General features: G+C 38.3%; 1 protein-coding gene across 2 annotated transcripts; it reads left to right on the top strand.

The window, feature by feature from the left end:
* The first annotated feature begins 1,942 nt into the window (after positions 1-1,942).
* LOC143545218 (autophagy-related protein 18f-like) lies at positions 1,943-12,905 on the top strand. 2 transcript variants are annotated; one of them, XM_077037141.1, is made up of 8 exons: positions 1,943-2,203; positions 3,210-3,662; positions 4,266-4,694; positions 5,140-5,355; positions 5,440-6,138; positions 11,259-11,425; positions 12,324-12,653; positions 12,739-12,905. In XM_077037141.1, the coding sequence occupies exons 1-7, from the start codon at positions 2,015-2,017 to the stop codon at positions 12,643-12,645; spliced, it is 2,475 nt and encodes an 824-aa protein (XP_076893256.1). In that variant the 5' UTR covers positions 1,943-2,014; the 3' UTR covers positions 12,646-12,653; positions 12,739-12,905. The 2 variants fall into 2 exon arrangements, with proteins under 2 accessions (XP_076893256.1, XP_076893257.1); XM_077037142.1 differs by having other exon boundaries at positions 12,324-12,647; positions 12,754-12,905.
* The last annotated feature ends 131 nt before the right edge of the window (positions 12,906-13,036 follow it).

Here is a 13,036-nt window from a genome sequence, read left to right on the forward strand (position 1 = left end):
TATATGCAATACTTGAAAAATCATGTAAAATATATGAACCAGTCAATATGTGCATCAATCTACAAATTACTGTTCAACTATGCTATATCATTATTCAATTAAACAAAAACAAAACAAAAACATAGTATATCGAACACGATAGTCACTAATCTGTGCTCGATTGGTGTATAATAACCCCAATTGACACACAAAATATGGGAAATCTACGGTTACAATCGCTTACCTATTGGTGTTCTTCATATTCATGCTTGATTTTGCAGTCAATTTGGATGAACCATACGATCAATTAAGGAAAAACTGAAACCCTAAATCTGGGAATAGTGAATCGATGTGCGTGAGTGATAAGAGGGAAGAAAGAAGCGCTTGTATTTTAATAATTCCAACATTACCCTCCATCATTATAAAAACTCAGCAGTTTTTATTTTTCCTCTTTCTTTTTTTAAGTCTTTGGTCTAATAAAATCAATGGTGTTAAAGGAGTTCTCTAGTTATCTCATTAAAAGGAGTTCTCTTAGATCCTACCCATATATATATATATATATATATATATATATATATTTGTTGTACTTTATTTTTCATAGAGAGATGATAGTTTGTTACTTGTTAGGAAACTTGTATATTTATACCCTTTTGTATTTTATGTGAAAATCATGAATAAAAGTTGATACATAGATCACCTACGAAAGTTCAATACTCTATCCTTTAGACGAACATGATTTAGTATGGTTATTTATTTAAACCAAACCCCTTCCATGAATCGATTGATTTCACTTACAAAACACACTTAGCTAGCTTATTAGAAAAGATAGTTCATGTAAACATTACTTAGCCCAACCTTGGACGTTAATGAATTAAAGCAAATTTCAATTAAATAATTTAAACGGTGAAATCAGTCATAAACATGTTATCTCGTGAAATAATCGAATCATCTAGTGGAGCATTCAAACTCTCGCTAAAGCTTAACATTTTATTTAGTGGAGAGTGGTTGCAGAAAGACTCCCAGCAAGAAGGCGCTATAAACAAGCATTAATATCAGGGCGACACCGTGTTCTTTTTGTGGGAAGTCAACCGAGACAATTGAGCGTTTATTCACTTCTTGTCACATTGCGTATGTAGTTTGGTAGGAATCATATCATTAGTGTGGAATTCCGTCAATATTCACGTTCTCAATGAAGGATCTACCAGTGAGCCTCAATCATACACGGTTGAAGGAATATACAAAAGGATCTAGCACAAGTGATCATACTCCCTACGTATTGCTATATTTTGGAGGGCAAGAAACGACAAGGTATTCTCCAAGTAAAGTAAATTCGGTTAATTTAATACACATTAATCATCACCACCACACCATAAAATCAAATCCAACACCTCTTTCATGAATTCTTGTTTGTCGAATAAATCTATTATGATTCGTATATTCGAAGCCAGAGAAACAAAGTAGAAGGAAGATAATAAAAAACAAAGGGCCGAAAGTGTAATAGCCGGGCAGCCGACGAAACGATACGTGTGGGACGGTCTTTCTTTGTTTCTTTTGTTTCCATAAATTTCTTCGATTCAGTTCGTGATCCATTTCACAACTTCTTCACTCAATTCGATTCTTTCTTCCGTCATATTATTATTATTATTATTATCTAATCTATCCAGTTAGATTTAGATGTATATACATGTACACTTGTTTCAATTTCATCTTTAATTTTAATTTACTTACCTAAAAAACAAACCCTAACTATTTCTATTTCTATTCATTTCATAATCTATTATTATCACTTTCTGCTATTACTTTCAGTTTATCAGATTCTTTGCTTTGTAAATACATCAATCAAATCCTTCCTTGTTTTTTTACTGAAGGATTCGAATTCGTTTTGATCGGTTTCAACTGTTGATAGTACCGATCGGGTTATCATGTGTGGAGGTTTTGTGAATTAGGTTTAGGAGGTTATGATCAGTGCAGAAAGGAGGAGGCTAGGGTTTGTGGTGTTGGTGTTGAATTTGTTGTGTTGTTTTGAGGTCTGGTGATGAGGAGGATTGATCAGAAGCAGAGGTATGGTGGTGGCGGTACCGGTGGATTTATTCCGAGTTCGTTTCGCTCGCTTTCCAGCTACTTGAGGATCGTGTCCTCTGGTGCGTCCACCGTTGCGTCTTCTGTTAGGTCTGCAGCTTCGGCTGCGATTGTGGATCGTGATAGTGATGCAGTTCCTGATCAGGTGAGGGTTGTCTGTCATAAATACAAGTTTGTTTGCATGTTTGTAAGTGGATCTTTGTTAATGCATAGTCTAAATGCATATCCTGTGTCTTCAATATGTAAATAGTGAATCTGAGATTTTTTTATGTTGATTGTGATCTTTGATCTGCAATGTGACGATTACGAGTCCAAACGTGAAGTTACTTTATTCTTTAATAAATAAAGTGGGCCGGTGGAATGAGACATTCATTGCTATTTAAGTACTTTGATATACTACTGTCAGGCCTTTTTGAAATCTAAAAGTGTAAAGTTTTTGTTGTTAACTGAAACAAAATGAGAATCTGAATGTAGAGGAAGGATCCTGTCTAATTATATATGGGATTGAATTATGATTGTTTTGATATTTGAAACTTAATGTATAGATTTTCTTTATGAGTTACATCAGGTCAGGTCAGGTCAGGTCAATTATTACCTGTGCATAGTATTTTGTCATGGTTTACTGTTTACTTTAGGTTATTAGTTTTCATGCATTCGTTCAACTATCTAACGTTAGAGTTGCTTCCTATAATAGGATTTAGTTATAGGTTTGTATGCAGTAGCTCACTTATTAGTGGTTCGTCTTGGTATATATTTTACCATGTTACATGCCATAGCAGGTAAAACGATGACGTGGCACCGGGTTTTTTTATCAACATTGCGGTATGCCATGTCATTATTTTATATGCTATAGAAGGTAACTTACATAAGTGGTAAAAAAGTTGCAAGTATGTCAGATCAATTTATCAAATGTAAATAGAAATATGATATTTTTTTTGCATACAACATTACAACGGAAAAAGTTGAAAGTAAGTTACATTTGGTGTAGCAAACCTTGGCATATAATCATGACTTCCAAATAATAGATAGCTTTATTGGTTGTGTGGTATACAGATTGTTGCATATCTTTTCTACACACATGTAATAGATAGATTTATCGGTTTTTAATACTCGGGAACGAGCCGTGACTTATCTATATTTTTCAACAAAAGGTGCTATGGGCCGGGTTTGACAAGCTGGAATGTGAGGGTGGTATCTCTCGCCAACTACTGTTACTCGGGTATCAATACGGTTTCCAAGTGTGGGATGTTGAAGATGCAAACAATGTGCGCAACATAGTCTCTAGATATGATGGTGCTGTTTCCTTTATGCAAATACTGCCAAAACCAACTGTATCAAACCATTCCCACGTTGAATATCCAGACGATCGCCCTCTGTTCGTTATCTGTGCAGACGGGTCGTTTAATACTCAGGGTGGGCCCTCCGTTTCTATCAATGGTAATATAAAAAATAACCATGATCAGATAAGTGGTGGGTATGTGCCTACTGTCGTATGGTTCTATTCATTAAAATCTCAATCTTACATAAAAGAATTGAAGTTCAGATCGGTTGTTTACTCTGTAAGATGCAGTTCACGCATTGTTGCTGTTTTACAAGCAGCACAGGTATAATTCTTAATCTGCAACGTTTTCGTTAGGGTTGTAAATCGTGTTGAATTGTTATATTATCATTTACAATTATGAGTAATATCTGGCGACTTAGTAACAATTTGAACAATTAATTACTCTGATTCATATGAAACCTATATAGTAATTTGTGTTATATTAGTTATTTTTATGTATTTATCTTTCATTCCAGTTAACACATTTGGGTTTATATATAACATATTTAGCTTGATATTAGAATAAGCGAATGGGAGCAATAGGAGAATGGGCGGTTAAAGCTAATATAATACTTGTTGGATGTAAAGATTAGATAAAAAGTTTCAAAATGGAAATTAATTTCACTTTCAAAAGTTAATAGTTATATGAAAAATAAAAAACCAAAGTATGTGACTTCAAATAATAACACTTTTATTTCTGAAATCAAAATATTAACATCTTTAAATGCTCTTAAAATGGGTTTACAGGTCAACCCACTCTTTAACTGTTTGTGTTCGGGTTGAACCATTTTTTAAACGGGTCGTGTCAGGAATTGTCGTCCTTAGTTTTGTGATACACCAACATACCAACTCATATGTATAATTGTTTACACGTTACAATCTACAGGTACACTGTTTCGATGTTGCAACATTAGAAAGGGAGTACACGATTCTCACAAATCCTATTTTAGCAACCTCTTCACGGTTTGAAAACATAGGGTTGGGACCACTTGCTGTGGGTCCCAGATGGATTGCTTACAGTGGTAGTATTGTGGCATTACCAAATGCACGTGTTAGCCCACAACATCTTACTCACTCTAAAACTTTTACTTCCAATGGTTCAAACGGTAGCATTGTTGCACACTATGCAAAACAATCAAGCAAACAGCTTGCTGTAGGAATCGTTACACTTGGGGATATTGGTTACAAGAAGCTTTCTAGGTATTACTCTGAGATTTTACCGGATGACAACGTTTCTAAGCTGTTAGGTGACCCTGCACGGAAAGATCGTGGAAACCCTAATGGTCGGTTACCAGATACCGAGAATGTTGGAATGGTATGTGTTTAAATGATGGAAAATTACCTTTTTAACCTTCTGTGTAATTTGATATTGAGCTAGTTATGACTGATTTTACTTTTGGTGGTGGTCTATTTTGATAGTTATAACTTTTCGTGATCCGTTTTAGCAACTATATGTCTTTTGAGCTGCCTACTTGGGTAATTGAAGTCCTTTTATTGGTTCTTATTTGATAATTTAATAAGATTTTTGTTGTTATTTTGTAATTAGATAAGTTTTTTCATCTTTAAGCTATAATTACCAAAGTGGGTGAGCGGGTTTTAAAAAAGCTTGTAATTTCCTAAACGGATCAGTAGTTATATTACCATAAAGGACCACGTCCAAAAGCATATTGCAATTTACGAAATTTGCTCTTTATCAGTATCAATGCAGACATTTCAATTATGGGTAATTGAATACTGAATGCACCTTTTATTTTGATCAGGTTATTGTTAGAGATGTTGTGAGCAAATCAGTGATTGCTCAGTTTAAGGCACATGATAGTCCAATCGCCTCATTATGTTTTGATCCCAGCGGTACACTATTGGTGACAGCTTCTGTTCATGGTCATAATTTTAATGTTTTTCGTATAATACCTGGAGCCACAAACGGTGCATCGTACATACATCTTTACAAGCTTCAACGTGGTTTTACAAACGCCGTATGATACTTCAACTTTTCAATTTTTGCTTTATTTTGGTTTTTCTAGTATTCAAAACTAATATTTTACCCGAAAAACTTTCAGGTTATACAGGACATAAGTTTCAGTATAGACAGCCGTTGGATCACCATAAGTTCATCAAGAGGCACCAGCCATCTATTTGCTATATCTTTATCAGAAATCACAGTTAATAATAATAATATACAATCTCCTTATGATGCTGCCAATAGGCCGCCGGTTACACTATCTGCTGTCAGCAGAATAAGAAGTGGAAATAACGGGTGGAGAAACGTGGTGACTGGGGCGGCAGCAGTGGCGGCATCCAGTAAAATAAATTCATATTCAGGGGTTATTGCATCTACTTTCCATAAATGTGCAGTTTCCAGTCCCACATTGTCAAAGTACCACATGCTTGTGTTTTCTTCTGGTTGTGTGATACAATACGCATTAAGATTATCATCTGAAGTGGATAATGCTTATGAATCATTGTCAGCTGATAATGATTCAAAGTTAAATGTTGAGCCGATTCAGAAGTGGAACATTTGCAGTAAACAAAACAGAAGGGATCGAGAAGAAAACGTTGATATTTATGGTGAAAATGGGCATACAGATAATAGAAAAGTATTTCCTGAAAGAACTGAAAATGGAAATAGTGATTATTTTGAAGTTATGAGTAAAATCAAGAAAGATAATGTTGGTCACGAGTTAAAAAACCATGGGTATATTTCTGAAGTTGAATTGCATACGCACCAATTGCAGACACCACTATGGGCAAGAGTGCAGGTAAACCCTTTCATTCATCTAACTTTAACCTAACAAAGGATTGAACACAAACAATCGAACGAACGGTGTTTTCTTATTTGTGTTCATTTGTTAAGAAAATGGACGTGTTCGCGTTCGTATGTTCATTCATTAACAGTATAAACGAACGGTTCATGAACGTAAACAACATACATGAATGAACATAACTGAGCTAAAACCATTTAAAAGTAATGCGAAGAAAATAAACCGTGTTATTGAGTTGAATTGATATTGATTTCTGAATGATTGATTACAATAGAGAGCATTGATATATATAGGCCTAATCTATATTAAGTAAGTAAACTAGGGCCGGCTCTATTATGTCTAACATTCCCCCGCAAGTTGAGGGCGGGGTACGACCTGCAACTTGGACCGTAGAAGTAAGAATAGTTGAGATGGCAGTGGTTTGGTAAAGATGTCAGCGACTTGATCATGAGTGGAAATAAACTGAACCTTTAGCTTCCGTTGGGCCACTTTTTCTCTAACAAAGTGAAAATCAACCTCTACATGTTTTGTCCGAGCATGAAAGACAGGATTGACAGAAAGGTAGGTTACTCCAAGATTGTCACACCATAATGTAGGAGACGACTTTGGGACAATACCAAGTTCACTGAGAAGAGCCTCTAGCCATGTTAATTCAGCAACAGTGTCAGCAAGCGTTTTGTACTCAGATTATGTTGAAGACCGGGAAACTGTTCGCTGTGTTCTTGCATTCCAAGAGATTAAGTTCGATCCAAAATAGACTGCGAATCCCCCCGTGGATCAACGGTCGTCCGGACAACCAGCCCAGTCAGCGTCCCAGTATGCTTTGAGACTATTCGACCATTGGGAATCAGTAAAGGCATGAAGATTTGTTGAGGAAGCATGTCGAATAAACAATCCATAATGCGATGTGCCTTTGAGATAGCGAATGATACGTTTGACCGCCGACCAATGATTGTCCGTAGGAGCATGCATATATTGGCAAACTTTGTTAACTGCATAGGTTATATCAGGCCGTGAAAGAGTGACATATTGCAGTGCTCCGACGGCTTGTCTGAATTTGGTTGGATCGGATAAGGGAGCACTATCACCAAGAGATAAAATCTGAGAACTGCTCATCGGAGAGGGTACGGGCTTGCAGTCCGCTAAGCCGGTTTTGGTGATGAGCTCCGAGATGTATTTCCGTTGAGAGAGAATAATGTTCTTCCCTTGAGGTACAATTTCAATCCCCAAAAAATAGTGCAAGGCACCCAAATCTTTAACCGCAAAGGCAGAGCTAAGCTTGCTTATTACCTCGTTGATGGCATTAGGATTATTACCTGTGACGATGATATCGTCAACATAAACAAGGACATACACCAGCGTACCGTTGTTTTTCAAAATGAAAAGAGACGGGTCAGTTGTCGACCCATTGAACCCGATGGAGTGAAGAGTGCCAGATAGCCGATGAAACCAAGCTCTAGGTGCATGCTTAAGCCCATATAAGGACTTATGAAGAAGACAAACGTGATTGGGTTTGTCCTTATCAACAAAGCCCGCAGGTTGGCGCATGTATACGGTCTCTTCTAAGTCTCCATGTAAGAACACATTCTGAACGTCAAGTTGGCGTAGTGGCCACTCATTTGTCACTGCCAAGGAGAGGAGAACCCGGATGGTGGTAGCTTTTATGACGGGACTGAATGTCTCCTGGTAATCAATTCCGGGTTGTTGACGATAGCCCTTGGCAACAAGGCGAGCTTTGAATCGAGTGACTTTTCCATCCTGATCTTTCTTTAACCTGTACACCCACTTAGAGTCAATAACATTAGTATTTCGGACGGGTGGAACAAGAGACCATGTGCCATTTTTCGCTAGCGCGGTAAACTCTTCGTTCATGGCATTGCGCCACTCCGGCGACTTGTTGGCGGCGGTAAAGGAGGTAGGTTCAGAGGTGAGAGAAGAGGTCTGAAAGGAAGCGGGAGAATAACGAGTTACAGGGGTGGGATTTGGCCGCAAATTGGCAGGCCGAGGGCGAGGTTGGGGAGGCTGTTGGGGCTGAAGGAGCCACTGAAGGGGTGTGTTGGCTTGAAGCCGAGGGTGAAGAGGGTGGGGATGGGTCATTAGGAGGTGTAGAATGGGTTGGAATTGTGGAGGGATCTGGGTAAGTAGAGTAATAAGGATCCGGGTTGGGGGTAGGTTCCGGTTGGATTTCTGTGCACACGGGAAGAATTCCTCATCAAAACGAATGTGTCTGGCGACATAGACCCGATCAGTGGCTAAGTCAAGGCAACGATAACCATGATGAACGGGGCTGTAACCAAGAAAGAGACAAGGGGTAGAACGGAAGTCCATTTTGTGAGGATTGTAGGGACGGAGATAAGGAAAGCATTGACAACCGAATACGCGAAAATACGAGTAATCGGGAGGGCGGTGAAAGATATGTTAGTAGGGAGACTTGTTGGAATTTGAACGCGGGGGCATGTGATTGATTATAAAAACCGCAGTTTCAAAGGCAAAGTGCCAAAAACGTTCTGGTAGGTGGGATTGGGCTAGAAGGGCAAGACCCGTTTCAACCACATGGCGGTGACGGCGTTCAACCGTACCATTTTGTTCACTCGTGTGAGGGCACGAGCGACGATGAACAATTCCAAGGGACGAGAGAAGGGGGGATAAGCTTCGAAATTCAACCCCCCCCCCCCCAATCAGTTTGAACGTTCTTAATTTTTGTGTTGAATTGACGTTCTGCCATGGTAATAAATGATTGAAAAGTCTGGTATACGTCTGATTTTTGTGCCAACGGAAAGTACCACATGTATCTAGTATGGTGGTCAACACACAAAAGAAAATATCGATGACCATTAGGGGAGCTGGTCCCCAAACATCACAATAAATCAAATCCAAAATATTATTGCTACGAAAATTAGAAACAGATAACGAAAGTTTAGACGACTTTCCCATTTGGCAGGGAGTACATAAAGAAGAACAAAGTTTATTCAAAACGGGTAAAGAGAAAGCAGAAACAATTGATTGAAAAACACGAGCATGCGGGTGTCCAAGACGATTGTGCCAGATGGTTGACGAAGCTTTAGTAGCGGTAAAGGAGACACGTGGAATAGACTTCAGTTGTGGTAGGCTAAGCGAGTATAAACCATCTTTACTTGGACCCATGAGTAGGATATGCCGTGTAGACTTGTCCACAACAAAAAAAGACGAATGAAATTCAAAGAAAACATTGTTTTCAGTACAAAATTGTTGGACAGAAAGAAGATTCTTTTTGATTTGAGGAACATGCAAGATGTTAGAAAGATTTAACGTTTTGTAGGAGAATAGAATTTAGAAGAACCAGCATGAAAGATAGGAAGAGGATTATCGTCGCCAACATGGAGTGCTTCATTACCAAAGTATGGTTCAGAGTTATCCAAGCTTGTTAAATCCGGTGTAACGTGACTGTTGGACCCTGTGTCAGGAAACCATGGGGAGTGGCCGGATTGAGAAGCATTTTCCGAGAAAGAAGCATAGTTAGCCTGCGGTTGTTGTCGAGCATTGCCTGGCTCGGACTGATTTGGACATTGAGATGGAATGTGAGCAATACCGCATCTGTTACAATGTCCATAAACTTTGTTTTGGGTGGATGCCCAAGCAAATTGTTGGGTGCGATTGTTGCTTCGACCTTCGTCGCGGTTGCGAGAATAGTTTCCTCGGTTGTTGTTGCGATAGTTGCCTCTTCGGTCCTCTTCGGTTGCCACGAGCTGCATAGAAAGCTTGCGTTTGAGGATTAGGAGAGGCCGTGGGGCTCAACTGAAGACCAAGTTGAGAGGCAATTTGTTGCAGTGATTGAAGTTGTGATGATTGAATAGCATTAGGACGAATCAGGGAGTCCGTAGCTGCTGTGAAAGCTTGTGGCACAGCAGGGGCAGATCTGGAATACATGAAATCATGATCATTCAACAAGCCATGGAGTTCAACGAACGTTACTGGTGGTACTCGGCCAAGCAGGGAAGACTTTAATGGGTTGTATTCAGGTCGAAGACCAGATATGGCGAGCATGACCAATTCTTTATCTGGTACAGGAGCGTTGATATTGGCAAGGGCATTAGCATACTCTTGAGCACGAGTCAAATAAGCAATTGGAGTTTCATCACCTTTTTGTTCAATGCGCATGAGTTGAATCCGAAGAGAATACTCGCGTGTTGGATTACTCGGCGCATAGGCACGAGCAAGGGCAAGCCATAATTCTCTGGAAGTCGTGCCTTGAACATGTTGAAAGGACGCTTCGAAGTAATAATCATTCGAACATGAGCATCATTAGTGATCCAGTGGAGATAACTAGGGTTATCAACCGAGGCTGTATCTGTTGTAGCGGCTGTCTTTGAAGGTGGACACTTGATTGTTCCATCCACGTAGCCAAAAAGGTTGTTGGTTATGAGAAATGGTTGAATCATCTCCTTCCAGAACCCATAGTTGGTGGGTGTTAAAGAGAACGCGAACTTATGTGAGTTGTGAGCAGTTTTCTCTGCAGTGGAGAAGGAACTGATCATGGCCATTGGTAAAGAAATCGAGAAGGAAGAAGGCTGCTTGGGCAGCGATTGAGTGTTGGCGTCGGGGTTGGGATTAGGGCCTGTGACGGCAGAATTAGGGTTAGGTTAATCTTGGCTCTGATACCAAAATAAACCGTGTTATTGAATTGAATTGATATTGATTTCTGAATGATTGATTACAATAGAGAGCATTGATATATATAGGCCTAATCTATATTAAGTAAGTAAACTAGGGCCGGCTCTATTATGTCTAACAGAAGAACAGTGTGTTGAGCCTAAAATGTTATTAAAACTAAACTAAGTTTTAATCGGCCAAAAAATTTAAATGAATATATGTTAATGAACGTAAACGATTGAACATGAACAAACGTAAACTAACGAATAGAAACAAATTTAAAGGAACGTTCACGAACACAAAATTAACAAACGGGACACGTGTTCCTGTTCATCTGTTTTACTAAATGCACTAAATGAACAAAATTTTCTGTTCATGTTTCCCGCCGAACAGTTTACGGACTGTTCATTGGACGTTCGGTTCATTTACAGTCCAAGTTTTGCAAGCTACCAAGTGATTCTTTTTTCTGGTTTTGTTGATTCTTGCAGATGAAGTTTCAATCTTTAATTGTGGATGATATTAGTGTGGATCGGGTAATTGATTCGCAGGGTGAATTTGAGATGGAGAAGATTCAAACCCACACTGTTGAAGCAAGGTCTAGATATTTGGTTCCTGCTGTTGGTCATCTTTGGGAACCTAAGGTGCAAACAACCAGGTATGGATATGTAGAAGCAATTCACCAAATTTTGATTCATGTGGTGAATTTATGGAGTTGGAAGCCATGACAATATGGGCGGGTTGGGCAGGTTTGGTAATTGGTCAAAATGTACTTTTCTGTGTTGAGTCAAAACAGGCTGGGATGACTACTTTTGAATATGTAGTTTGTCAAATATTCTTGCAAAAGTCAAATTATTTCTAATAAACTTTTGAATAAAATGATTCAGGAGGTTTATGCATTATATAAGTGCACAATTAGGCCTGTAAATGAACCGAATGTCCAGTGAACTGTTTGACGGGATGTTTATTTATTTAATAAAGAATGAACATGAACAAATTTTTTTGTTTATTTAGTTAAATGAATAAACATGAATGAACACGAACATTCTCATGTTCTTAACGAACGAAAACGAACAAGAAAACCTAGTTTCTCTAATTGTTTGTGTTCATTTGGTTTTAGTGAAACGAACGAACGCGAACATGGCCCGTTCATGCTCGTTTGGTTCGTTTACAAGCCTATGTAGAATCTATAAGACTTTTGATTACACCTGTTTTTGTTAAGCTAATTTTTATATATGCTTGTCAGAGATGCATAACCCGAATGACCTGTAAGCAAATGGGTTGAAATTACCACGTATAAACATTTGGGTTAAATATATAAATACACACACACATGCAAATCTGCGTATTTTTTAAACAAGTATATAAATTGACACCAATATGAAGTATTCTTTATCATCATGGATGATTGTCACACACTCCCATTGCTGGTTGGTAGGTGCTGTTAGTGAGTAAATGGTCGCTTATCATATCATCATATATGTTTTTTTGTCAATTAGTATTTATGTTTTATTTAATCATCATCATCATATAGTTTAAAAGGTTTTGTTATCCAGATTTCCTGATTTAGACTACAACAATAACGGGTTGTATGAGCACGAGAAGCTTTTTAAAAATGGGAGCAGCTTTGATCATATAACAGATGGTGGACTTGATAATAGCAATGCAGAAACTGGGGAGGATGCTGCTGGTCAGATGCCAATAGATGATTCAAGTGGCTTTGTAAATAGTGACAGGTGTCCAATATCTCACACTCGACCTGAGACTGTAGATAATAGAGAGCACTCAGTGAGTGGGACCCAGTCCGAGCTTGTAAATAGTTACATAGATGAGAAACTCGGGAACCAATTTGAAGATCAAGGCAATGAGTTTGATTAAAGGTAAGAGTTTTTTTTAAATGTGTCTGTTGTGGAGTTGAGTAGATAATTTATGTTTCTTTTTGATGGATTGGAACTGGCATGTAGATTTAAGGTTTTCATATTGCAGGCCTATATGGTGGTGAAGAATAATGAGAGCAGTGGAAGTTGAGGGCTCTTATCCTGTGAGGTGTGGGTTTGTTGTTTTCGCTACTGTCTTTTGTAAAATACACCTCAATAATTAGTTGTAAAATGATGTGCAACTTTTCATTATGCTTCTCCTTTATGTTTTTACTATGTGTATTGAGTTGTTTTTTGTTTCAAAAGTTTATGCTGCGACGGCAGAGCATCAAGTGCTCGCCTTTTCAATCGAACTTAAAAAAAAGCTTGAAGTTCGAATGGAACCAAATCTT

The sequence above is a fragment of the Bidens hawaiensis genome, unplaced genomic scaffold (genome assembly GCF_021521415.1).
Source record: "Bidens hawaiensis isolate Kalapana, Puna unplaced genomic scaffold, B.hawaiensis_p1.1 tig00013870_1, whole genome shotgun sequence".
Classification (NCBI taxonomy): Eukaryota; Viridiplantae; Streptophyta; class Magnoliopsida; order Asterales; family Asteraceae; genus Bidens; species Bidens hawaiensis.

Bases quoted from the DNA above. Each gene is read 5' to 3' on its own strand.
- LOC143545218 (XM_077037141.1), top strand. From the start codon at position 2,015: ATGAGGAGGATTGATCAGAAGCAGAGGTATGGTGGTGGCGGTACCGGT. The intron at 2,204-3,209 runs GTGAGGGTTGTC...TTTCAACAAAAG, and splicing joins GTGATGCAGTTCCTGATCAG to GTGCTATGGGCCGGGTTTGA. The intron at 5,356-5,439 runs GTATGATACTTC...AAAAACTTTCAG, and splicing joins AACGTGGTTTTACAAACGCC to GTTATACAGGACATAAGTTT.